The 27,569-nt window shown below is 42.2% G+C and overlaps 1 protein-coding gene across 1 annotated transcript in view; it reads left to right on the forward strand.

Annotated features, from left to right (window-relative positions):
• Nucleotides 1-27,569, forward strand: part of LOC141259365 (solute carrier family 12 member 9-like) — a 304,002-nt gene that overhangs the window by 201,360 nt on the left and 75,073 nt on the right. The window contains exon 9 of the mRNA XM_073675250.1: nucleotides 10,659-10,783. Coding sequence (XP_073531351.1) covers nucleotides 10,659-10,783 — 125 coding nt within the window. The remainder of the gene's footprint in view (nucleotides 1-10,658; nucleotides 10,784-27,569) is intronic.

Here is a 27,569-nt window from a genome sequence, read left to right on the forward strand (position 1 = left end):
GACTGTGAGACTTATCAGTCGCAGTTTTTGGTGGCCTGGATGGCAGAAGGAAGTCATCAAGTGGGTGCGTCAGTGTACTGTGTGCGCTAGGTCAAAGGCTTCACATACTCCTGCTGCAGGGTTGCTTTGCCCTCTGGAGGTTCCTAGTGTGCCTTGGACACATCTCACTATGGATTTTATTACTGATCTTCCTGTGTCCGAGGGTTTTACTGTCATCTGGGTGGTCGTGGACCGTTTTAGTAAGATGTGTCATTTGGTTCCTTTCATTAAGTTGCCCTGCGCCAAGACTCTCGCTAAGGCGTTTGTTAAGGAGATTGTCAAGCTCCATGGCGTTCCCACGAATATTGTTTCTGATAGAGGACCTCAGTTTCTGGCTCGCTTTTGGCGTGCTTTTTGTGACAGGTTGGGAGACCATTTGTCATTTTCGTCTGGTTATCATCCTGAGTCTAATGGACAGACTGAAAGAAAGAACCAGGATGTTGAACAGTTTTTGCGTTGTTTTGTGGCAGACAATCAAGAGGTGTGGTCGGAGTTTCTGCCTCTCGCAGAATTTGCTCTTAACAATCATACATCCTCCTCTGCTGGGTGTTCTCCTTTTTTTTGTTGTACTGGGAGACATCCGTCTTTTGGTTCGTTCTCCAAATTGGGGTCGGCGGTGCCGGAGGAGGAGAATTTTCCGGTGATTTGGAGACAGTTTGGACTAATGTACGTTGTAACCTTCAAGAGGCTAACAAAAAGTCCAAGAAGCATTTTGACAGGAAACGTAAGGAGGTTTTGTTTACTGTGGGTGACATGGTTTGGTTGTCCTCGAAGAACCTGCTGTTGAGGATTCCCTCTAAAAAACTGGGTCCTAAGTTTGTGGGTCCATTTAAAGTGCTTCAGGTTGTTAACCAGTCTGCTGTTACTTTGGATGTCCCTACTTCCTGGAAGATTAATCCTGTGTTTCATGTTTCCTTGTTGAAAAAGGCTGACATATCTGATAGGGACGTCACTGTCACAGTTCCTCCTGTGGTGGAAGACTGCGAATATGAAATTTCGCATATCTTGAATTCTAGATTGCATAGAGGGAGATTACAGTATCTTGTCTCCTGGAAGGGTTTCGGTCCCGAAGACAACTTCTGGGTAAGAACGGATGATGTCTCTGCTCCTAGGCTAGTTAAAGCTTTCCACAGGAGGTTTCCGGATAGGCCTGGAGGATCCGGAGGATCCTCATAAAAGAAGGGGTACTGTTAGAACCCTTCTGTTAGTTTTTTCTATCTTGTGTTTTGCGGTCACCTGACCATCTACCTATATATTCCAGCTCCGCCCTTCTGGCTTTGCTTGACTTCAGCGTTGTTTGACTGTTTTGCTAGCCTGGTACTTCGGTGCCTATCCCTGTCAGTTTGCTTGGTCCTCTAGGACCTCTAGTACTTTTTGTCAGTTTGTCTTTTGTGTTCTACAACAATTTCTGTTTAGGAAGTGTCCCATTTTTGTCCCAGTCCTTAGTTCTTTTAGGGACCCCTCCCTTATTTCTATAGGTCTTCGTTCAGACTAGCCGAGAACTAAGGCGGGTCTGTTCACAAGGAACAGGCAGCCCGCTACATCGTAGGGATTCAGCTTAGTCTTACTGTAGGGACAGCTTTCCCCTATCTTTCCTTAGTACATGTAGCAGATCATAACAGTTTGGGCTACAGTAGTTATCAGACTATAAGACTCACTAGACCATAAGACGCATCTAGGTTTTAGAGGAGGAAAATAGAAAAAAAAATTGAGCAAAAAATGTGGTCATGATGCCCTGTTAAGGGGGTGGAGATCTGCTGCTGACACTGTTATAGGGGTAATGTCCCCCAATTCTGTTAATATCCCCCATCCTGGTATATATATCCTCCTCCTTCCTGTTATACGTGGCCCTCATCCCTATCCTGATATGCATAGCATCCCAATTCACCATCCTGGTATGCATGGCACCCCCATCCCTCTTCCTGTTATGTATGGCACCCTTCATCCTGTTATGTATGGCACCCTTCATCCTGTTATGCATTGCCCCCCTCACACCCATCCTTGTATGTATGGCACCTTCATCTCTCTTCCTGGTATGTATGGTACCTTCAATCCTCTTCCTGGTATGTATGGCACTCTTCATCCCTGTATGTATGGCCCCCCTCATCCTGGTATGTATGGCCCCCCTCATGCCTCATCCCTGTATGTATGGCCCCTCCTCATGCCTCATCCCTGTATGTATTGCCCCTCTCATCCTTGTATGCATGGCCTCCCTCATCCTTGTATGTATGGCCCCTCATTCTGGTATGCTTGACACCCCCTGATCCACGTCACACTGTACAGAAAAAAAATAAACTTTCATACTCACCTCCCCTCTCCTCCTGAGCTGTGTTCCACTCTGTGCTGGAATAGTTACTGCTCCCCACGCCGGGACTGCGTACGAGGGGAGCAGTGATCATTCATTCTCCCTAATGGCACTGGTGGTGAATATTCATGGACTGTAATAGCAGGCACGCTGACAGCCGAGCGCAGCAGGAGCCGCGCTGTAGCTACAGTGTGTGCGCTATTGGGGAGAATGAATGGTCACTGCTCCCCTTGCATGCAGTCCCGGCTTGGAGAGCAGTGACTATTCCAGCACAGAGCGGAACACAGCGCTGGAGGAGAGAGGAGGTGAGTATGAAAGTTTATTTTTTTTCTGTGCAGCGTGAAGTGGATCAGGGGGTGCCAAGCATACCAGGATGAGGGGGCCATACATACAGGGATGAAGAGTGCCATACATACCAGGAGCCACGTTGCGGGCACAGTGTGCTGGTTATTAAGGAAAATTAATATTCACTGCTCCCCACGCCCATGGGCATGGGGAGCAGAGAATATTCATTTTCTTTAACAGCAGGCACAGTGTAGGCTGCAGCAGACGGCTGCTGCCTCCTGTGCACCGCTAATGCGCCACTGATGCTTCCCCCACATCACCCACCACCCACAGCCACACTATTTATGTATATTGGACTATAAGACCACCCCCTACTTTCCTCCGTAATTTTTGAAGGAAAAAAAGTGCGTCTTATAGTCCGAAAAATGGTACTTCAATTTGTGCATTTTACAACCATGTAGCGAAATGAGAAAAGAAACAAGATAACGGCACTTTGTGTAATGTGAGTTTACCTTTAAGGAGGGCCTTATACATATCTGCAGCAAAATCCAGACATGTTGCTGCAGATTGTACTTCTTTTCTTTGAAAAAGGTGAAATCCATAGTGAAGATTGACAACAGAAATTTTATGCTTCAGATTTCAAGATCTGCGCTGTCAGTGTGTAGAAAATATTCACAGCATGTGGATAAGATATGTTCAGATTACATGTAATTCGCTGTGAAATAGCCATTACCCTTTTACTTTTCCTCTGTTTTATATCTGTATTATATCAATAAGGTTTAAAAGAAGCATAAAAAGTGCACTGTTCACTTAAAAACCTAAACTTTCTGGTCTGTAGGTTTGATTTTTATTGAGATGTAACTTCACACAGATCAATTTGGTAAAGTTACTGATGCCTTTGTTTATTTTACCCAAACTTATTGTGGATCTGAAAAAAGAAGTGATATTGCCGTGTCAGTCCTGTTCACACAGGCAGTGTTATTGTCATGATGCTGTTCTCTGACAACCCGGGACCATGGGCTCCTACCCTGTTTCTAACACTAGGGGCACCCTATCTATCCATGTTCCCCAGGTTACTCCAGATGGCGAAGATGCTGGGGCCACGTACCTTGCTGTTCTCCTGAATCAGCCCTTGTCTGTCCCCTCCCCCACCCAGGGACGTGGGGAGGAATAGTGTATGTAAATACATCAATTAGACAAACCAGGAAGGGACGTACACGGATTCAATACCAAACACACAAAATATGCACTGACAGACAACAGAGGTAAACACCAAAGGGATAAGGAAGGTAAACAAAAATAGAAGAGGATGGGACTATGCACAGAGCCAAAACACCAAGCAACAGTCACAGAACAACCCTCCTTAAACGCCTCTACCGGATCCTCCACTCCTCACCAGGCAGTACAAGACTTAACACTGGCAATACAGATTGCCAGAGCAGAGACTATATAGGAGAGGGGAGTGGCTGATACTGCACATCTGAGTAGTTCCAAGAAGGAAGCTACAGAGACTGAGCGGATTAACTCCTGCACTGCTGAAAGAAACTAGCGCCACTTAATAAAAGGGAGAAGTGATTCTACTCAATGCAGGAGTACGTAAACTCAGATGCTGTTGTGTTCTGGCTCCTCTCTGTCGCATTAAACCCATAACAGTTATATTCTTATCCAGAATTTTATAATCTGGCACCTGTCAGGTCTTATTGATTCCAGAATTGCACTGTGAAAAAGCCCTCAAAAAAGAGGATAGAACATTTTCTATTTGGTAATAAGGATAAAGTATGTAGTACTAAACTATAGCATGTCTGTAACCCAGACTTCTGCCAGATTTCCACAATGCAGATTGCTGCAGTTTGTTTTCACTTAAAAGGGTTGTTTGGGTATTTAAAACGGTGGTCCGGAAATAAAATTAATTTTAATCCTAAATGCCTATATATTTAATAGTCTAATTTGTTTTCTAATATACTTTAATTAAAAATTCCCTATAGTTCCCTCACTACTCTAACTGCCTTAATATATATATTTTTTTTTTTACTAGTTCCTCTTTGATTAAGCTTTGTTTGAGAATCCCAGTAGGGATGGTCAAATGAGTTGTAGTCAGGAGATAGTGGCTGCAGCTTCTGCACTCTCCCTGAAATGAAGCATCCTCAATGACTCCAGTTTCAGGGGCTAGGCTAGTCTCTGCTCTACTGAGCATGCGTCAGTTGACAATTTCAACATATGTTCAGTAGATCCTTGTTACTGTGCAATATCTGAGTGCACAGTGACTGTACGCTCGCTCGCTGGCTCTAATCAGAGGTAACAACCCAGCAATAGAGTGCACTGTCAGTGTGCATTGTAAAAGAATGGTCAGCCAAGCACAAGGTGGTAGCGCTGGGATGTGAGTAGAGCTTTCGTAATCGAGTCTTCAGATCTTCAACCTCATTTGCATATCAATTCAAACTCTGATTTCTCAGTAGCAGAGTAATAGACTGGCCATGTACAGGTATTGCTGGACTTGTCTTACAAGAGCGACATGCACATATAAATGGTTTTGGGGGTGAAATCTAGATTCCTTTTAAATAGAACGTAGTAACTGCATAATTACACTGACCTAGACAATCATTTAACCAGAACATTTTTACTGTACAATAAGTGGCATAAACACAAAGCCCAAAAAAACAATGTAGAAGGAAAAATATAATAATTATGGCTCTTTGAAGTATGGGGGGGGACAAACAAAAGTGTAAAAATGAAAAAAATTCACTGGTACTTAAATGGTTAACGTTGTCCTCAACCATGGCATTGAAAGTCACCCTACTTGATGCTCTCCATTTACTTCCCACTGCATTCTCCATCCAAGATGGCAGCTGCAGTGACCTGGGGAGCACGTTGGTAGGTCTGAACCACTTCTTCCTTATCTTTCCTCTACTGCGTAGACGTCGTTCACCCTTTCCACTGCTCCCCATAGGACTGGAAGTAACACTGGTTTCAGAGGAGGAGACCATGGGAGGCCAACGGAGAGGGCCAGGCTAGGCGACTATAAATGACAGATGTGTGTCACTTTTCTATGGCAGGGTGGTGAGTCACTTTAAGGGAGGTGTGGGAAAAGTCTATGAAGATCCACTACCTGTCTAACAGACCCACGTGTGCCGTATTGAATGGGCACCCCAACACTTTGTTATTGCACATTAGATCTGGTGCCCGTTATTTCTAGTCCTGTGCGTGGCAATGCCGATGGGATGCTTGATCTTTCTTGTAGCCCGGTTATTTTGTGTCTCGCTTATATATGGCTCCCATTGGTAAGAGGTAATTGACCGTTTAGTGGTGCCATGTCGCTCCCATTCCCCTGCACCTGCTTTGTTATTTATTCCTGATTTTCATGTTAAGCTGCCACACTTTGCTTGATGGAGCGTTAAACATATTATCTATCAAGGGCAAGCAGAAGCAGACAAATATAAGTGAAGGGGGCTGGAGGGGATGAGAGAAGAGATAACCACAAATAGGGAGAGAGCTGCAAAGAATGAAAAGTGAGATAAGGCATTTAGTGTGTTAACCCTTTACCCCTCTAAATGAAATGTTATGTGTTCTAATGAAGGGGCGCTTAAACTAACATGATCCTACCTGCTGTCATTTCTGTTTTACCATGGCACATAAATATGCATGCTGGGGCTTAAAAAATCTGCATCAAAACCTAAGATCGCCATCACTTTAACTCATTACATGTGAATGGTGCTTTTGAAATCTGAAAAAAATTCCCCAACAAATTTGCCACATCTGATTGAAGGATATGTCATCATGACCTGATTGGTGGGGTAGCTGACTTCCAAGAGTAAATTTAAGTGCGCAGACAGACGTCCGCAGTTCTCGTGCAAGGATTGCATCGCAGTACAGGGACTAGCCCGGGACCTCTCCTGACCCGAGCACGACAATGTGATGTATTTCTATGCAGCTGTCACGCTCAGGTCGGGTGAGCAGACAGTCCGTCCGAGGATTGCAATGCAATCCTCACACAAGAAATACAGCTGTATGTCTGCCCTCTAAAAGTTTTTCCAGTCCATTTACACTGATGAGCTATCCTTAGGCTACGTGCAGACAAGAGTATTTTTTGTCATCTGAGAAAATCAGATCAATTATGCTAATGACATTCTGATCAGACTCTGATCAGTTTTGTCAGAGTGTGATCATAATGTTCGCCGATTTTCTCGGATGAGGTCAGTCCGTGGAAATATGACTGGACTCAGATGTCACCCGAGTACAGTCCAATGGTTTCCACAGACTCATTGACTCGCATGGTTAAATGTGATCCGAATATTTGTCCGAGAAAAGAAAATCGGACATGTGCACTGCCCTATAGCATAACATTGGTCTGAGTGCTATCCGATGTTTTGTCAGATCACACGCTGACCGATAATACGGTTGTCTGCACCTGCCCTTAGGATAAGACATCAATATCAGATCAGTAGTGGCCTGACGCCCACCACCCACACCAATCAATTGTTATCAACTCCAGTGACGGGCTGGATGTAAGCAGAATGGAACAGCACCGCTTCCTACACCGCGTAGTGGCTGATGCCATGTACTACAGAGCAGCTTCTATTCTTTTTGAGAGTAACTGATCTGCATCACCCATGAACGAGCGCTACACAGTGTATGAGGCTATGCTGTTCTGCCCTGAACATGGTATAGATAAATAACAGCCGATTATTGTGGGTGCTGGGGGTTGGATCCCACTATCTCAAGGATAGGTCATCATTATAAGCTTAGAGGACAATTCCTTTAACTTTAGATCTCTTTTTTGAAAAAAGATGGTGATATACATGAAAAGCAGTGAGTGTCATTTGTAACTCTCGTTCTATATGTTCTGGATTAGGAACCACATGTATAAAATACATTATATACACATTAATGCTTAGTGTATGGCCTGTGAAGACACTGCAGCTGCCCCTCTGAGAACCTATCATTTACTCAGTATTTGGGCTCGGAGAGTTCTTTAACTGCAGTAATGATGGTATCTCCTTTGTCAGGTACTTAATGAACATATTGCTCTTTATCAGGCTTCTCACCTTGTCTTCCTGCAGAGAGAAATTCTATTTCTCCACAAATCCCTGTGCACTGAAACTGATTTTCTGAACAAATAGGATTGCGGTAGCAGGGAGAGCTGGCTTTATTCTGATAGATGGTGTCTGCTCTCCGCACTCTGTTATTCAGTTAAAGAGTCATCAACATCCAGCATGATGCTCCTGGACTGAGGGCCAGAGTGTGCAGACGATGGGTTATGGCCATGAACCTGGCAGATAAATCACCACTGTCGACTTTACTTAAATGGGTCCATTCCTCCAGACACAAAGTGCCACTGCTAGATTTTTTCATTAATTTATTTATCCAGTTCTTTTTTTTCCTCTCCATTTCTCCTCCATGGAAATATCAGTGTTCCTTGAATCCCAACCCATTTAGGTCTATTTAGAATCAGCACGGTCTCATCCCATTGTATGGAGCTGTATGACATATCTTTTACAAAATGGTAGGATTGTCAATAGGTCTATTTTAGCGTTATATAAATAAATAAGAACAATTTCTCAAATCCACAGATACCATTTTGTATAATGTTAGATGATTTTTGCCATATTTTGTACCCTCATGATGAATTTAGGTGAAAAAGCTCAGTTTTGGACCTCATGCACACACAGTTAAGTGTATTCACACGTACTGTTCTGCAATGTATTGTTTCTGAATTCGCATAGTACCAAAACCATGGATATTCAAAAGGACCATAATCCCTAAAAAATTGTAGGGAACTCCCAAATGAATAAATTCTGCAGAGAAATGAGTTAATATCCCCAAAAATCAAACAACAAATGAAATGCATCCATTGTAAAGGTATTGAGGTTAAAAATATATAAATCTTTGTTATTTTTATCTTTTTGATATTTGTAATAATGAATGAACAATATATAAAGTAGAGTCAATAGTTAAAACTAGTAGGTCTGTGGTAAGAACACAGAAAAAGACAGTATCAAGGACAAAAAATTATATGTAATCAACAAGTAATTAGGTAGCTAAAAGTATACACACACACACACACACACACACACATATATATATTATTCCTGTATGGCATCATACTATGCAGCACTAAAGATATATTCCCAACTTGGACTAATATGGCCCCCACTTCATTCACTCTCCATCTGGATGCAGCAGCTGATGGTGGATGTAGCTCTATTAGAGCGCATATGCAAAATTTGGGAATCCCCTTTTGACTCTATGGGGTGTGGCAAGACGACTCACTAGGCCACTTTCGGAAGTAGACTCAGGAACCGGGTTTCCTCTGCAGGCTTTATAGTATGGCATAAAGCCCAGGAAGCTGCAGGAGAAATAAACTTGGCCTTACTTGCAAAACGACATAAGGTAAACGATAGCACCTTCCATAGGAGTGTGGGGTTTACCCACACACGTTATAGCACAGCCTTCAGCTCCTTCCTGAGCTATGACTTCCCAATCTGGAGACCTTGCCTCTCCAAAAACAACAACAGAAAAAAAAATAGTGACTGAGCATTTAAGCTTGCTCCGCCACACCCTGAGGGGAGGTATGGTGAATGACTTCCCACCCAATCTCTGTGATTCACACACAACCACACCCTTCAAAATGGTAATTACACCCCCAACACATAACATGCTAGGGAAAAGTTCTAGGTTCAGTTCACAGAGGCTAACAGCCGTAGTGACACATACTTCCCCTCACATATAACACCAGTGACTCTGTCACGGGGAATACCTCTGTATAGCATTAAAGAGAATCTCTCACCAGGTTTTTGCTACCCCATATGAGAGTAGCATTAAGTAGGGGCAGAGACCATGATTCCAGTGATGTATCACTTACTTGGCTGCATGTTGTATTTTTGATAAAAATTACTGTTTTATCTGCTGAAGATCTAGCAGTTCTCTGAATGCTGAGCTCTGTATAACCCCACCCACACCACTGATTGGCAGATTTCTGTGGACACTGTGCATAGGCAGAATCAATGGTGGGGACAGGGTTATACAGAGCTCATTAACATGGAGGACTACAAGGCTGCAGGTTTACTAGTCCTCTAGTGATAATCTCCTGCTGATAACACAGTGATTTTATCAAAACTACAACAAGCAGCACAGTAAGGGTCACATCACTGGATTCAGGATCTCTTTCTCTACATTATGCTGCTCTCAGATTAGGTGGCAAAAACCTGCTAACTGATTCTCTTTAAATGAGAAAGCTTGATTTTTTCCATATTAAATTAAAGGTATACTAGTGTGTAAAAGTCTTTGGGTGCCATTACAGTTCTCTATCAGACTAAGATCACACCAGCATATAAAAAATATCATCCGCGTTTCATTCAGAAAACTCAAATGATTTTTTTCCTCATTTGTCATCCATATGCTGTCTGTGTGCAATCAGTTCATATACAACAGCAGCTATTAATAATTTACAAGGCCATTTACAGTTTCTTATGCTAAAGAATTGCAATGTATCCGTAAAAATTGGAATGCTATACTGTGGCTCTATAGGGAATCTGTTGGTTTTTTTTGCGCACCCATAGACTTGAATGGGCGAGTCTCATCCAACACACAGAAGAAACTAGTGCATGGTGCACTTTTTTTCATGAGCAGAATAATTTGTGAAAAAAAATAGCTCCTTTGCACTGCCCCATTGAATAACATTGATCTGAGTGCTGTCCGTTCTCCACGGACAGCATTCGGACCTAAATTCGGTGTGATGAACTTGGCCTAACTTGGAGGACTTACAGAGCCGCCACCATATGGTACATGAGCCCTTACTACTGTAGATAACAGTGCAGGGCTCAGCGCCTGGCACTACAGACGATAACTGGGAGATGATCACCACGTGGCAGGTCTAGTTATGTCTTCATTTAGTTCTCCAATGTTTGAGATCTGTAATGGAAAGTGAGTTCATCAGACCCTTATATCATCTTCTTGTTAGTCTTGTCGCCTCATATAATTTTTCTGCCTGTACCTGTCTATAATTTCTAATAATGCTTCGCTTGTCTTTTAGCTGGTGCTGTTTGCTGGGAAACTGAACACCATTGCAGCAATTGTGACAATTTTCTTCCTGCTGGTGTACGCCGCTGTGGGCCTTGCCTGTGTGGCACTAGAATGGGCATCAGCGCCAAATTTCAGGTAAATTGAAAAATCTTTGTCATTTTATAAAATCCATCTCTAGATCACTGCTACAAATGAGCTATTGCTGAATAATGTGTGTACAGCGGGAGGTATGAATTCTCTGATCTATGGTACCGAGGTGCGTATTGCAGACTGTATTAGTTCAGTCTTTAGTCTGGATCAGATTGTACCGCTGTCTAAGCAGATTACAAGGAAAAGCTCAGTAAAAAGCATAGTACCCCCACAAAAGTGCCAGCCACAGTTCCCCACAACATTAATAGATGAAGGGCCTTATTCCCCAAATAGATTTCACCAGAATAAACCTGTGTGAAATATCACAACGTGTTTTATCACAACGTGTTTTATCAGTTTTGTTGTGCACAAAAATGTTGTGATTTTGCTGCTTTTACACCAATCCCGGCTAACTCTTAACTTTTCAAAAAGTGGATAGCGCTAAGCCAGGAGATGACTACAATCACCAAATTACCTCCAAAAAATTAGAATTGTACTCCAGTGTCTGACATAAGTACATGTCTTGCGTGTTAAACAGCGGCTAAAAAGTCCGCTAAATTCAGTTTGAGACACATGCCTTTATAAATTATTTGGCACATCCTACCCGAGCGCACTGTTCAGAGCCACAGTGTCCTTAGATAAGTTCTTCTACTTTCTCCATCTGTTTTACTCCTCTTGTAGACATCTGACCACTTGATGTGGGGGACACTATTGATTATAAGAGACTTATCCCATTATCTGTGTCTTCCTCTTTGCCCTGTATCCCACACTGATGTACTAAAAAGAAAGGAAAACCTGCCATCTGATGAAAGTTTTGACCAATTGTGATACTTTGTCACAGCAAAAGTAATTATTTAGCCATAGTTTAGCTACCATAATCATTTTAGACAGTTACAAAATGTTCAGCTGAGGTCACACATTGGGCTTGAATTGCATTTTCTTTTGGCACTATTGCAGTAAAACTGCAACATTTATGCCACCATTTTGGGCAATCACAGCAAAACGAGCCCCCCACAATGCCTTCATGCCGAAAGTTGTAGTACATAACATATGGTAAGTATACACAGATTTAATGTTTTGGGGTTTTTTTTGCAATAATGTAACACTTGTATAGTGGTGAGATGACCAGACTGAAGGCCAGCAACCGCAGCATGCCAGACACACTTGGTGCAAGCCGTCACGCTTATAAACACTCTTGAGGGTCGGGGTACTCTTCACCCGCTTCCACTAAAGGGAGGGGGACGTTTGCAGAGCTCTTCCCAGGTGCCAGTAGCAGGGTGGCTGGTGGCTGGGCACACTGGCCAGATTTGGGTCAAAAACACCAATAAAGTATACTGGTAAGGAAGAGATGAACCTAATAAACCAAAGTTGGAAGGTCAGGGAGCATAAACAGGGATGTAGGAGCCAGAGGGCACAAAGCACCAGAGAAAAACCAAAGAAACACTCACCAAGAACTACCAACAGTAACACTGAAGTGCAACTGAATAATCAGCGGTGAGCAAGAGGATATGGCAGGTTTAAATATCCCTCTTATAGATCATCTGACACCGCTGAGGTAATGCCCAATCTCCACTCTCTGCCCAGAGAGACAGAGGATGGGGCGAGGAGGGTAGAGAGAAAGGAACCTCCCACCACCTACCTGAACCAGCGTCCCATGTCTCCTGGCAGCAGCTGACGCTGGGGAACCCGCCGTCCCAGGACTGCTGAATAGCGTCAGCGCTGGGAGCGACGGCGTCCCGCTTCCCAACCCTGGAATGGAGTACACAGGCAAGGCAGGGCCCCGTGATGGCTTCGCCCCTCGAAGGCAACACCCCAACCTTTCCCAGCTGCCTGACAAATGCCAGGAAAGGTCTAATCAGTAGACTCAGGCTATTTTCCCACGATGAGCTTTTGATGTCGGTTTTCTGCACCTATTATGTAAATTAGGTTATTTGCGTTTTTTCATTGCGTTTTTGAGTGTGTTTCTTACATGCATTTTTGATGCTTTGTTTTTTTGTCTCTTGTTAGTATGCCATGTTTAAAATAGAACTGTTTTAGTCTTGGTACTTTTAGGTATTTGGCTTTGACAAAACTTTATTGATATAGTCATGTGCTTATTACATGCGGTTTCCTCCCTGGAAACGCACTAAATACGCATGTGTGTTTTTTACCTGCGGATTTTCAGTATCTCATGCAAGTCTATTGGAAAATGTGCACATAATACTCAGCGTACCTGCAAGTGAGATGGATGTGTTTCCAATTTGATGGACGTGTTTTTTGAAACATGCACCGCAGGTCTGTTTACACTCAGTAAAGGAAAAGTAGAGCGGGCATGAGATTTCTCTAAATCCCATCCACTTTGCTGGAACTGTAGCAGCAAAAATGCACAGCATCAAAAACTCACAAAAACTAATGGTGGGCACACAGCCTTAAACATCACAAATGCAGATTTTATCCCAGGTTTTAGAGTCCAGGCTTATTTAACTTTCACCCATACACAATCTTAGCACCATGGTATAAATCTAATAAAAGATCTGAATGTCTCCAAGAAATGGCTCTCCCTCCTCTATCTCCCCCTGCTTCGCTCTGGCACTCACTCCCTTCTCTGAGTGTGCAATTTCTTTTCTTCTTTTGCATTTGCCCTTCAAACAACATCTACATATATATACTCCTCCCTTGACAGCGAGCTCTGAAATTGATACTTACACTAAATTTATGAAACTTTTCCCAACTTGCCTCTGATTTCCCTGGCTGTCTGCCAGCAATCCCTCTCTTTCCATTAGTGGTAATTAACTAACAAGGAAGGGACAGAGCAGCGTTAGGCAGGCAGCTGGAGTTAAAAGACGACGGAGACACAACGTGCATACTGTACAGTATTCCACTGCGGTCTATGAGGAGGATTCTCCTTGTAAGCATAGAACCGGTTAATGAATTCATTCTTCTGCCAAGAACCAAATTTAGTTTCAATCATTTTACAATCGTTTCCTTATAATAATGATCAAAACTTTTTTGGCTGAAAACATATGAGGCTCAATGGGTGATATAAGAGTGAAGCTGTCAGGGGGAAATTCATGGAATGTCACCTATCAAAACTACAGGAAAGGTACCTTGTGGTTGTGACATCAACTCTGCAGCCTGTAAACTGGGGAGAGGCTTCGTTGGAGCAGGGGAAGGTGAGTATTGCTGTGAGGCCACGGCCCCACTATCAGTATTTGGTCAATATTTTTTCTCAGTAGTGGGAGCCAAAACCAAGAGTAGGTGATAAATGCAGAATTGGTGACTTGTTTCTATTATACCTTTTTTCTGATTGTTCCTCGCCTGGTTTTGGCTCCCACTCCTGAGAAAAAATACTGACCAAATACTGATAGTGGGGCCGTGGCCTACCTGTTATTTCTGGACATCTGAAAGTCTGGGTACTAAAGAAATTTCACAGTGGAAAAACCTCATTAGCGATTGCAAAGTGTGAGTGGTGCACCCATTGGTGAGCTTATTTGCCTTCGTCATTGTAATACTTCTTCTATCAGCTATTCATTTGTACAAACCCCATAATACAAGATATACAAGAGGTCAAGCCCAGGTAAAGAGGGCGATATAAAAGTACAGGGCTGAAACCTGACATCATCAGAGCCCTGCCACAATGCAATCAGTGCATGTACAGACTGTATTAGAGCTAGAATTGTGGACCACTATAAAATCAGCAATCTAAAACACAGTCACAGTCGGTCCAGTTTCATGAATGTTTCTCACCAGATCAGGCTTTGAGCTTTGTTACCTTTTCTTCTGACCAGTTCCTTTTGTGCATATCATGCCAGGTTGTGGTAACTTGACAAATAATTTTAACATTATCAAGTAAATTGAAACCCAGCTCAAGCAGCCATGTGCTGTCTGAGTATTGAGATAGCGTTGGTGTCAGCAACCGTGAGCTTGTTAGCAGATTTTTAATCTTTCACTTAGCTCAAGTTCCAGCCAGGTGCATGATTACCTCCTGCTACTTCCATTACACTACCAACGTTTATTTCGAAGCTCAGTCCAGCTTACCTAGGTGTAGTCTGCACCTACTAAGGTAACAAATCACAACAAGCTTGTCTCTAATTCACCTATATATATATTTCTGCTATTTATATGTGAACTTTACTTCTGCAAGTAAGAACCTGTTGCTCTTGCTTCACTGCTATCCTGTGGCTACTATATCTCTGCTATAAATACCTGTTTGCATACATCTGTGCTAAAACCATAACTCTGCAATCCAGGTAACAGATCTTTCTATTACACTTTTGTGTAATCACACCTCTGTGAGTATGAAACAGTTACCATTACAGCACTGCTATTAACTGCATCCTTGCTGAAAAATATCAGACTGTATATCCTTCTGTTATTCCTGTGATTAACTGCATCCCTGCTGGAAGATATCAGATTTCTATACATCTATTTTTTCCATGCGTATTCTCACACCTGGTCTTGCATCAGCTGGTGCTTCCTGCTCTGCTTGACTGTCTGCTGTCCTGCATCACCTGCTGTCTTGGTCCTTGCTGATCCCCGTGCAATCCAGCAAGACCTGCTCCACTGTTCCAACGACCCAGGTCCATGCTGCTCACCCTGAAAATCGACATCACCAGGTGAGCCCGTAATAGTGATAATTACTGTACATCTGAATACTCCGTAGTTCTCCTAGAAGTCCTGCTTCTTCCACTTGAGCTGATCTCCTCCTGCCTTGATGTGTAAACCAGGGACAGAATTAATCAGTCATTATCAAAATTCTAAAGCAAAGAAAATATTCAGCTCACCCTTGATGGAAACCAGGTAAGTTTCTGGTGTGGAGAAGCCTTGAGTCTCATCTCTGCCAGACGAGATTCTGACCAAGTTTAAGAACATAGCAGTTGTTCAAAATGTGTCCGGTTTTACCTCCTTGCACCACTTGTCCCCAATCATGCCTAGGCATATTTTAGTGTTGCCATATCTATTTTAATCATGAAATAAATTATTTGATTTTATGGATTGAAGCTGGACTCCCTTCCTTCACAAGCATTATCCAAATTCTCAATTCTGAGGTAAAATCAGTATTCAGTGAAGACCGACTTTCCCATTACTGAGATAGGAGACGAGAGATGCTACTGATAAGATTCTATCTAGATGGGAGGCAAAGGAGGGAGGAGCGAGAGACATAGCTCCTCCTTCCTCCCGTATACATAGAATTGTATCCGTAGTAAATGCCTTCTATCTCAGTAATGGGAAAGTCTTCATTGAATACAGAGTTTATCTCAGAATTTTGACAATGACTGATAAATTTTGCTGTGCTAGTTTTTCCTGGTTGGGCTTCATATGTTAGCTCACATTCATGCCGTGTGTCCCGGGTACTTGTGTTTTGTATTCAGTTGTCACCTATGCTCTGCTAATCATTTCTAACATTGATTTATCACTTCTTGCTGGTTTCTAAGTTTCTTTACTCTGTTTAGTCATTGGGACATATCTGCTTGCCTTCTGTTGAGATCACCTAAGAGGTTGTCTACTTTGCAGAAAAGCTAAACACTCTAGTCATGAACAGGTTAATTCCGAGAGATCTGACATTACAGGCTGCGCTTCATGAAATTGAATTGAGCAAATGACATCATGTAAAGATTCCTATTGATCCCAGCTACAGCCTTGAAACAATCAGAATTCAATACCAGAACCATATTAGAAATGAAAAGCCATCAAGATGTTTACCCCTCGAGACCTGTTATTTCAGTAAATTAGGAGCGCCATTGGTAATATGCATGAATTGACAGGCAAGTTAGGAGATAGCTCCCATATTCAATCCATGTAGAAAGCTGATGTACCTCTGCCAGAATATTAGCATTTGGCAGGGCTGATCATGATGGACTTTGGTTGCACCGTGTGTATACCGGATGCATAGCCCAAATGCTGTATATACAACTGTATGTCTGTCACCCTGCAACTCCAAAATGGCTATCACGATCAGGCTTGGCACAAGCCACTCCGTTTCCCAGAGCCTAGGGGTTGCCTTGGCCTTAACCCTTTAACCACAGTACAGGGATCTGGACTTACAGAAGGCTCCCTGGGCAAGTGACACAGAGTCAGCTGCTGTTTCGGTGGTGCAAGCTGGCAAGAAGGGTTATCAAGCCAGGTCAAAGCCAAGAGGGCACGTCGGAGACAAAATCGTTAAGCTAGCGGGTAGTTAGAGGTCAAGCCCAGGTCAAAGAACAGGAGTAATCAGGACAACAAACAGGATCAGAGCACAGCAGTATTCACCAGGACAGCAATACTATTGACTGGCAGTTGAGTCAGAGCTTCAGGAGTTTAAATAGCTGACTTCCCCGCCCAGAGCTCTGGGAAAGGAGTAATCAAAAACCTAGTCCAAAATTAACCCCATAGCTCCCTTATAAAGAAGCACTAAAAGTCCCAGGGAAAAGACAGGTGCTGTCACGCGTCACAAGCAACAAAGGCACGCTGCTGCCCAGCTGCCAAAGCGGAAAGAGGAGGCACAAATCGGGACAGATGATACAATGTCATACAGTTGGATAGGTTTGCCACTGACTCCCACTGTAAGATAACTTATACCACGTGATAAAATATTTCCGATACAAAACATTTACACTTTCCAATACGCAGGGTATGCCATCTCATATCGATGGATACGTTTTCGTATATGCCGGATTTGCACACCATGCGTAGTGAGAAAAGAGCTAAAATATATGTTGACAGAGGACTGATTCACATCTGCAACAAATCCACAGCAAAATATGTATGTTTTATGGATTTGCCTCAGTTATTACCTTAAAGGGTGTTTCCCACAAACAAAAGTTCATTTTAATCAATGGCTGTGTCTAAGCTTGTACGGAACATGGTCTGATCATACCACAGCTCCTGGGCAAGGGAGGAAGCAAAAGAGTATACAGACATTGCAGCACGGGATCACAGCTAATTCTTTTTGTGAGGCAAAACATTGTTTAAAATTGGCAGTGAAATGTTTTACCTCTTATAAAGAATCAGCTGTGATTCCATGCTGTAATGTCTGTATATTCTTTTGCTTCCTCCCCAGCCCAGGAGAGGTGGTATGATCAGACCATGTTCCGTTCAAGGTCAGACACAGCCATTACACAGGGGAACATTTATAAGATTATCTCCGCACAGGAACATTTTAAACACATTCAATTGTGGAAGTTATTATTATTCCAAGATCTATTGATTAAAATCAACTTTTATTCATTAGAAAACCCCTTTAAGCATGACAAAGGATGAAATCCGTTGCAGTATGAATTGAAATGCTGCGGATTTTAAGTCTGCACTACAAGGCTTTGTTCATGTGGATTTCTTCCGCAGTGTCTGGATGAGATTTGATAAAATCTCATTCACTTCTCTAATATAATACTGAGGATTTATTGCCCTCAAATATGGACAGAAAGTCCACTGAATATCCACCCTGTGTTAACATCCCCAGAAAGTGGCTTCTCTTTTGTGTGAATGTAAAAACATGAACATCAATGAAGTCAATGACTCTGAACATTTGTGTTGGCAGATTTTTAGAATAACATGCTGTACAAAGTAAAACAAACAAATTGGACCCATTGAAACAAATTAAAATGAGCATAAGCATTGCACTCTGCATCCATGAGCAGATTAGTTGTGTCCTGGTGGAGAACACATCTAGTATTCACATGAGCTTCAGTCTAGATATTTGAAAAGAAATTAAAGAACGAAAACTAGGACACAATACTATAAGGCTATGTTTCAACTGCGTTTTTGAAGCTTTTTTTCTGCAGAAAAGAAGCTGCATTTTACAGTACTAGAAAAACCTAAGAGATTTCAGAAATCTCATGCACACGCTTGGTTTTTTTTCCCTGACTGCATTAAGAAATGCAGTATTATTGAAATCTGCAGCATGTCATTTCTTTCAGCGTTTTTGCAGCGCTTTTTCACCCATAGAAAGCAATGAGTTAGTACAAAAACGCTTCTTTTTTTGCTTCTTTATTACATAGTAACATCGTTTTTAAGGTTGAAGGAAGACTAAGTCCATCTAGTTCAACCCATAGCCTAACATGTTGATCCAGAGGAAGGCAAAAAACCCCATGTGGCAAACACTAAGCTCCACATTGGGGAAAAAAATTCCTTCCTGACTCCATACGACAATCAGACTAGTTCCCTGGATCAACACCCTATCAAGTAATCTAGTATATATAACCTGTAATATTATACTTTTCAAGAAAGGCATCCATGCCCTTCTTAAATTTTAGTAGTGAATCGCTCATTACAAGATCATGCGGCAGAGAGTTCCATAGTCTCACTGCTCTTACAGTAAAGAATCCGCGTCTGTGATTATGATTAAACCTTCTTTCCTCCAGACGTAGAAGATGCCCCCTTGTCCCCGTCTCAGGCATCAGAGTAAAAAGATCAGTAGAAAAGTCTTTGTACTGTCCCCTCATATACTTGTACATAGTAATAAGATCACCCCTAAGCCTTCTTTTTTCCACAGTAAATAACCCCAAGTGTAATAACCTGTCTTGGTATTGCAGACCCCCCAGTCCTCTAATAACCTTGGTCGCTCTTCTCTGCACCCACTAGTTCAGCTATGTCTTTCTTATACACAGTATTATAAGTGTGGTCACGCTAATGACTTGTATAGAGGTAAAATTATGTTCTCCTCATGGGCATCTATGCCTCTTTTAATGCATCCCATTATTTTATTTGCCTTTGCAGCAGCTGCCTGACACTGGTCACCAAACGTGACCTTGTCGTCCACCAATACACCCAGGTCTTTTTCAGTGACAGTTTTGCCCAGTGTTTTACAATTAAGCATATAATTATACATTTTATTTCCTCTGCCCAGGTGCATTACCTTACATTTATCCCCATTAAAGCTCATTTGCCATATATCAGCCCAAGCTTCTAGTTCACATAGATTCTCCTGTAATATAAAATTGTCCTTTTCTGTATTGATTACCCTGCAGAGTTTAGTGTCATCTGCAAATATTGAAATACTACTCTGTATGCCCTCTACAAGGTCATTAATAAATATGTTAAAAAGAAGGGGGCCCAATACTGACCCCTGTGGTACCCCACTGTTAACTGAGACCCAGTCTGAGTGTTTTCCATTAATAACCACCCTTTGTTTCCTATCACTGAGCCAATTCTTAACCCACATACATATATTTTCCCCTATCCCCAATGTTCTCATTTTATGTATCAACCTTTTGTGTGGAACCGTATCAAAAGCTTTTGAAAAGTCCATATACACAACATCCACTGCATTTCCTTGGTCCAGTCCAGAACTTGCCTCCTCATAAAAACTGATCAGATTAGTTTGACAGGAACGGTCCCTCGTAAACCCATGTTGATATTGGGTCATGAGGTTATTCTTCTTCAGATATCTAGTATAGCATCTCTTAGGAAACCCTCCAGGATTTTACCCACAGTAGAGGTTAAGCTTACTGGCCTATAATTTCCAAGTTCGGTTTTTGTCCCCTTTTTGAATATTGGCTCCACATTTGCTATACGCCAGTCCTGTGGCACAGATCCTGTTATTATGGAATCTTTAAAGATTAAAAATAATGGTCTATCTATGACGTTACTTAATTCCTGCAGTACTCACTGGTGTATCTCATCCGGGCCTGGGGATTTGTCAACTTTAGTGATTTTTAGACGCCGCTGTACTTCCTGCTGGGTTAAGCAAGTGACATTTAATGGAGAATTTTTGTTATCACTGATCATATTTTCTGTCATGCGATTTTCTTGTGTAAATACTGTTGAAAAAAAAAATAATTTAGCATATTGGCTTTTCCTCATCCTCATCCACCATTTCACCCAGACTATTTTTAAGGGGGCCAACATTATCATTTTTTTAGTTTTTTACTATTTATGTAGTTAAAGAATATTTTGGAATTATTTTTACTTTCTCTGGCAATGAGGCTCTCTGTCTCAATCTTTGCTGCCCTGATTTGGTTTTTACAGAATTTATTTAACTTTCTGTATTTATTTAATGCCTCATCACTACCTACTTGCTTTAGTACTCTAAATGCTTTCTTTTTGTCACTTATTGCGCCCCTTACAGCTCTAATTAGCCATAGTGGTTTCCCCCTATTTCTAGTATGTTTATTCCCATAGGGTATATATTGTGCACAGGTCCTATTCAGGATGCTAATAAATGTCTCCCATTTGCTTTATGTAGTTTTATGTCTCAGGATATCGTCCCAGTTTATTGCACTAACATCATCTCTCAACCGTTGGAAATTTGCCTTCCTGAAGTTTAGTGTCCTTGTAACCCCTCTACTACACATCTTATTAAAGGATACATGAAAACTTATTATTTTGCGATCACTATTACCCAAGTGACCCCCAACTCGTATATTTGATATGTGGTCTGGCCTGTTTGTTATTGGTGAATAAAACTTACTTTATTAACCCCTTAACGAAAATGCTCATTAAAATGGCGGCTGGTATGTGGCCTTATTCCTGACTGCCATTTTAAAACGGTGTCGGGAATAATTGAATAACGCCCTCCCCCTGCCGGTGCAATTCCCGCAGTTGACAGCTGTACATGACAGCTGAAACCCTGTGGTATCGGCACCCAGCCTGTTTTGAAGACGATCATGGCCGATTGACCCCTTAAATACTTAAATGCCGCTGTCATTCACAACAGGATTTGTGATTTAAAAAAAAAAACAAATATCAATAAAAAAAAGTAAACATTCAGGTGCATCTCACTAAATTAGCTGAGCTGAGCTGAAGGCTGCTATCAAATCAACCTGGGCTTCCATAACACCTCAGCAGAGCCACAGGCTGATCGCCTCCATGCCACGCCGCATTGATGCAGTCATTGATGCAAAAGGAGCCCCGAGCAAGTATTAAGTGCATTTACTGAACATACATTTCAGTATTTCGGATTTTAAAAACATTTTTCAAGCTGTTGTTATAAAGTATTCTAATTTACTGAGATAATGACTTTTGTGTTTTCATTGGCTGTAAGCCATAATCATCAACATTAACAGGAATAAACACTTGAAATAGATCGCTCTGTTTATAATGACTCTATATAATAGGAGTTTCACTTTTTGTATCGAAGAACTGAAATAAATTAACTTTTTGATGATATTCTCATTTAGTGAGATGCACCTGTAATTGGTATTGTCGCATCCAGTACGACCCGATATATAAAACAGTCACGTTATTAATTACATACAACAGAAACCCTAAAAAAAACACACCAAAGATGTTGCTTTTTAATCTTACTGACCAACAAAAAGTTTAATAAAAGCGATCAAAAAGTCATATGTAAAAAAAAAAATGATATAAGTAAAAACTCCAAATCGTCCCTCAAAAAACAAACCCTAATATGACTAATTCAGGGGAAAAAAATTATAGCTTTCAGAATATGGCGATGCAAAAACAAATTCATTTTTAGCCATTCTGTGAATGCCTAAAAAGATGGATACCACTGAAGCAGATGTCAAACGGACTCCAAAGTGTCTCCATCTGCCTCATTATGGTAGGTGGTTCCGTCTGGGGTCTGAATCGCATTTTTGGGGGATTTACACAGAATCCCCGACATAAGCGCTCGGCGTAGAACACAAGAAGGCGATCCAGCCTTTTATTGGAAGTGATTAAAAAATGTTATGTACCCTAAAATCTTACCAATAAAAATCCTAATTTATCTCGCACAAAAGCAGCCCCCACGCAGGTCCGGCATCTATCACTGGAAATATATGGAGTTCCCATGTTACTGGTAGAACAAAGACTCTGGAAAAGCGACATGGCTCTCACCCCCTCAAAAAAAATCCAGTGAAATCTGCACTCCCAAATCCAAATGCCCCCTCCTTCTGAGTCCCACTGTGTTTAAACTGCAGTTAGTGGCCACATGTTTGGCATTATCGTAGTCAAGAGAGCGCACTTAATAATTTACAGGGTGTGTCGCCAGACACACAAGCTGGACACAATGTATGTGGACTTTGCAATGTATGGGGGCACAATGTATGGCACTAAATTGGCATTTTTGCAATTTTCCAGAAAAAAGCATGGCAGGGATGTTACAAAATAGTCACTGCAGCAATAAAGGAATTCATTGAGAGATGCAATTTCTACAACAGGGTCACTTTTGGGGTTTTTCTACTGTTCTGGCACCTTAGGGGCACTGCAAATTTCACCCGCAAACTCTCCTAGCAAAATCTGTGCTCCAAAAGCCAAATAGTGCGCCTGCCTTCTCAGCCCTGACATGTGGCCTAACAGTAGTTTCTGACGACATATCACCGCATTCGGGAGAAATTGCATAAAATATTGTGGGGTCCAGGTTCACCAATTAATCCTTGTGTAACTGACAAATTTGCAGCACATACAGAAATACATTTTATCCCTAAAATGTTATATTTCTACGTCCCAATGTTATAAAATTCTGTGAGGCACCTGTGGGTTCAAAATACTCACTACACCCCAAGATGAAATCCTTCAGCAGTGAAATTTCCAATATGGGGTCACCTGTAAGGGTTTTTTGCTGTTTTGGCACCTCAGAGGCTCAGCTAATGGAGCCCACACCCTGTTCAAACGGAATCTGTGTTCTAAAAGCTAAGTAGCGCTCCTTCCCATCCCTTCCCTGCCGTGTGCTCAAACAGTAGTGTACAGCCACATATGGGGTACTGTTAAGTAAAAATTGCATAATAAACGATGGGGTCCATTTTCTCCTATTACCCCTCGTGCTAAAATGGTATTTTAGTGGAAAAAAATAATTTTTCGTTTTCACATGTAAATGTTATAAAGTTTCTTGAATCACTTGTAGGTTAAAAATGCTCAGTACACCCCTAGATAAATTCCTTGAGGAGTTTAGTTTCCAAAATGGGATCACTTTGGGGGGGGTGTTCTGCTGTTTTGGCTTGCGAGATTCTGAATGCCATTTCGCATTTGCAGAGCATCTAATCCAGACAAATTAATGCTCCGAAAATCAAATTGCGCTCTTTCCTTTTCCTAGCCCTGCCAGGTGCCAAATTGGCATTTTTGACCACATATGGGGTATCTTCGTGTTCGGAAGAAATTGAGCAACAAATTATGGAGTCTGTTTTTCCTATTATCCATTGTGAAAATTACAAATTTAGGGCTAAAACAACATTTTAGCAGAAAAACGTAATTTTTGTTTTCACATCCACATTTTAAAAGTTCTGTGAAGTACCTATGGGTTCAACAAGCTCAACACCCCTTAGATTAATTCCTTGACGGGTCTAGTTTCCAAAATGTTATCACATGTGGGGGTTTCTGCTGTTTTGATACCTCAGGGGCTCTGCAAATGAGACATGGTGTCTGCAGTCTATTCCAGCCAAATTTTCATTCCAAATACCCATTGTCGTTTCTTCCCTTCCGAGCCCTGCCATGTGTCCAAACAGAACTTTTGGGCTACATGTAGGGTATCGCCATGCTCTGAAGAAAGGGGGTAACAAACTGTGTGGTCTGCTTTTTCATGTTACTTCTTTAAAAACTGAAACATTTGGGGCTAAAGCAACATTTTTGTGAAAAAAAATGAAAATTTTCAATATGACAATCAAATGTTATCAAAATCTGTGTAGTACCGTTGAGTTCAAAATGTGCACTATATACCTGAAAAAAATTCTTGAGGGTTGTAGTTTCCAAAATGGGGTCACTTGTGGGGGTTTTCTGTTGTTTGGGTGCCTTTAGGGGCCCTGCAAATGCGACATGGTGCCCGCAATCTATTTCAGCCAAACTTGTGTTCAAAATTCAAATGGTGCTCCTTCTCTTACGAGCCCTGCTGTGCATTCAAACAGAACATTTTGACTACATGTGGGGTATCATCACACTCAGAAGAAAGTGGATAAAAAACTTTGCAGTCCATTTTTTCATGTTACTGACTCGCCCCCTGGGCCGTGGGGTACCCGGAATCGGGCCTTCTTGTGTACGGTGCTGATGGGGGTAGTAGTGGCAACCCGATCCCGTGGCTCAGGGTGGTCAGACCAAATGCTGTGGCAGTCTATTTGTAGAGTTATGAATGTCCGACTACGCCACCCGTGGATTGCGGTCAGGGATGACCGCCGCTGCAAGGCAGACCGCTGAGGCTGATGTTGGTGTGCAGCACAGGGATAGGATAACTCCCCACGGGAAGAGTGTAGCCTCAGGGCAGTGTAGGTGGATGCTGGGGGTGATGGTGCAGGCGCAGCATAAATCACACGGAGTCCAATGGTGCAGTTCAGGCCTTTTACTCACAGTTTGTATCCAAGTCACTTCTGTCAGCAATGACTGCCCAAGCCGTGCTGCGTCCACCAGGTGAGGGGCTCAGTCAACCCCCAGGCAGTTCAGGAGTATGGCACAGGACCCCATTCTATCCTTTCTCTGGCCTCTCGTGCCCCACCAGTGACCACGGTTCTGTCCAGCTGCCTCGGGCCTTCTCTTGGTGAAACTTGGCGCCAGTTTCCCTGACCCTATGTGGTGCCTTCCTAGCGGGTGTAGCAGGGGGTCGCACCAATAGATGATCACGACCTCCGGTTCTTGGCTGAGGGATGATTTACCTCCACCAACTTGGGAATCCGGTACCCTTCCACGACCTGACCCTTCACCCATTATAACGCGGGTTTGCAACGGTTGCTGTCCGTTCTGCTCTCTTAGTGTCCCTTCTGCCTACTTGTTTCTGGAGCCTTTCTACTCCTCTGTCTCTCCTCTTTCCTTCCTTCTCCTTCTTCTCTTCTCCTCTCTGGCTCCGGCCTTCTCCCCAGGCCTGCCTCGTGGAGCTGAGCTCAGGCTGAGTCACAGCTCTCTGTCAGCCCTCTCTGGCTAAACTCCTTCTCTCTATGAACACTGACTAAAGATGGCTCCTACCTTTTATCTACCTCTGCGTCTGAGCTCAGGTGACCTGCACCCAATGAGCTCCTTCCTATGCTCCAGAAACCGTCCCCTTCTGCTCCTACATCACTGGGTTCTCTCCCCCCTCCCCACTCCAGCCAGGGACATGGTCAGTTGTGCCTGCAATTATATGGGAGCTCCGTCGAGCTGTCCCCCGGAAATGGGGTGAGTGTGTGTATGCAGCTAACTGAGCCCTGGTCCACACTCCATCCTTACCTGGGAGTGGAATATCACACCTCTGGTTAAGGTGCAATACCCCTGTAGCAACCGAACCCTCGGGGCGCTACATTACCTCTTGCAAAAGTGAAAGATTTGGGGCTAAAGCTACATTTTCGTGAAAAAAATGAAAATTTTCAATATGACGAACTAATGTTATCAAATTCTTTTGTAGTACATGTGAGTTCAAAATGCTCACTATACCCGTGAATAAAATCCTTGAGGGGTGTAGTTTCCAAAATGGGGTCACTTGTGGAGGTTTTCTGCTGTTTGGGCACCTTAGGGGTTGTGCAAATGCGACATGGTGCCTGCAAACTATTTGAGCCAAATTTGTGTTCCAAAATTCAAATAGTGCTCCTTCTGTTCCGAGCCCTGCTGTTTGTCCAAACAGAGGTTTCTGGCCACATGTGGGGTATCAGCGTGCTCAGAAGAAACTAGGCAACAAATTTTGAGGTACATTTTCTTGTGCTATATCTTGTAAAAGTGAAATAATTGATGCTAAAGCAACATTTTAGAATAAAAATTACTATTTTTTTTCATTTGACTTTATATTAATTCCTGTGGAGCACCTGAAGGATTATAACATTTCCTGACTGCAGTTTTGAAGTATTTGAGGGGTGCGGGTTTTAAAATGGGATCTTTTTTGGGGAGTTTCCAATTTATTGCCCCCCCCCCTCCCCAAGTCCATTTAAATCTGAATAGGTCCCTAAAGAAACTGGTCTTGTAAATTTCTTGAAAAAATGAGAAATTGCTACTAAACTTTCAACCCTTCTAACATCCTAACAAAATAAAAGGATGTTTGAAATATGATGTAGATGTAAAATAGACATATTTGAAATGTTACTAGCCATTTTTGGAGGTGGCATTGTAATAAATGTCTGTATACCAATAATACTGAGATGGAGTGGTTGTGGGTATCATGTTGTTTATGGCCACATTCAGTATTTGGTCAGTATTTTACATCAGTATTTATAAGCCAAAACCAGGAGTGGAACAATCAGAGGAAAAGTATAATAGAAACATGTCACCACTTCTGTATTTTCCACCTACTCCTAGTTTTGGCTTACAAATACTGATGTAAAAAAACTCGCCAAATACTCAACGTGTGCACGTGCTCTTATGTGGGAATATGAAAGTGGAAGGTCGTAAACTGCCAAGAGATATAAAAAGATGAATTCCTTATCTTCGAGAAGGCTGAAATCTCCTAGTGTAAAAGTAGCAGCACTTGCTGTCTTCCAGGGAAGCCCCCTGCCCGGTGTATGGGAACTCTGCGGAGCACTTGTAACATGTGATGACTTTTCTATCAAAGTCAGTACAGCCGAAACACATTTTATATGTCAAATATGTGCAATAAACCTTTACCTCGTCTATGGAGGCCATAAACTTTTAAATGTGACCTCACAAACCCTTAATTCCCAAACTGCTGAATAGCCAATTAATCCATATACTGTTTGTGTCATGGCAAGTAATGGCATCTCTGGTTAAAAGCTAACTGGAAATATCACGTTGAACTAAATCAATAATTTGTTTGATAGATATTCACTTTGTGCTGCTCCTTTTCTATGGATGTGTACAAATCTGGAACTCCTTTTGTTTTACTCCTGGGGATCAACAAAAAGCCTCTTTGATATTGATTATGGAAATGATCGTTAATGAGGACTTGGAAAGTAAACTCGAAGGCAGTCTTGGCTCTTTTCTTAATGTAAAGTCTATTAGTTTTTTTTCTTTTCTTTATTACTACATGGTTAACAGACCAAAAAAGTGTTCCCATAAA

The sequence above is a fragment of the Phyllobates terribilis genome, unplaced genomic scaffold (genome assembly GCF_046119375.1).
Source record: "Phyllobates terribilis strain yellow unplaced genomic scaffold, ASM4611937v1 Scaffold_3__8_contigs__length_932513732, whole genome shotgun sequence".
Classification (NCBI taxonomy): domain Eukaryota; kingdom Metazoa; phylum Chordata; class Amphibia; order Anura; family Dendrobatidae; genus Phyllobates; species Phyllobates terribilis.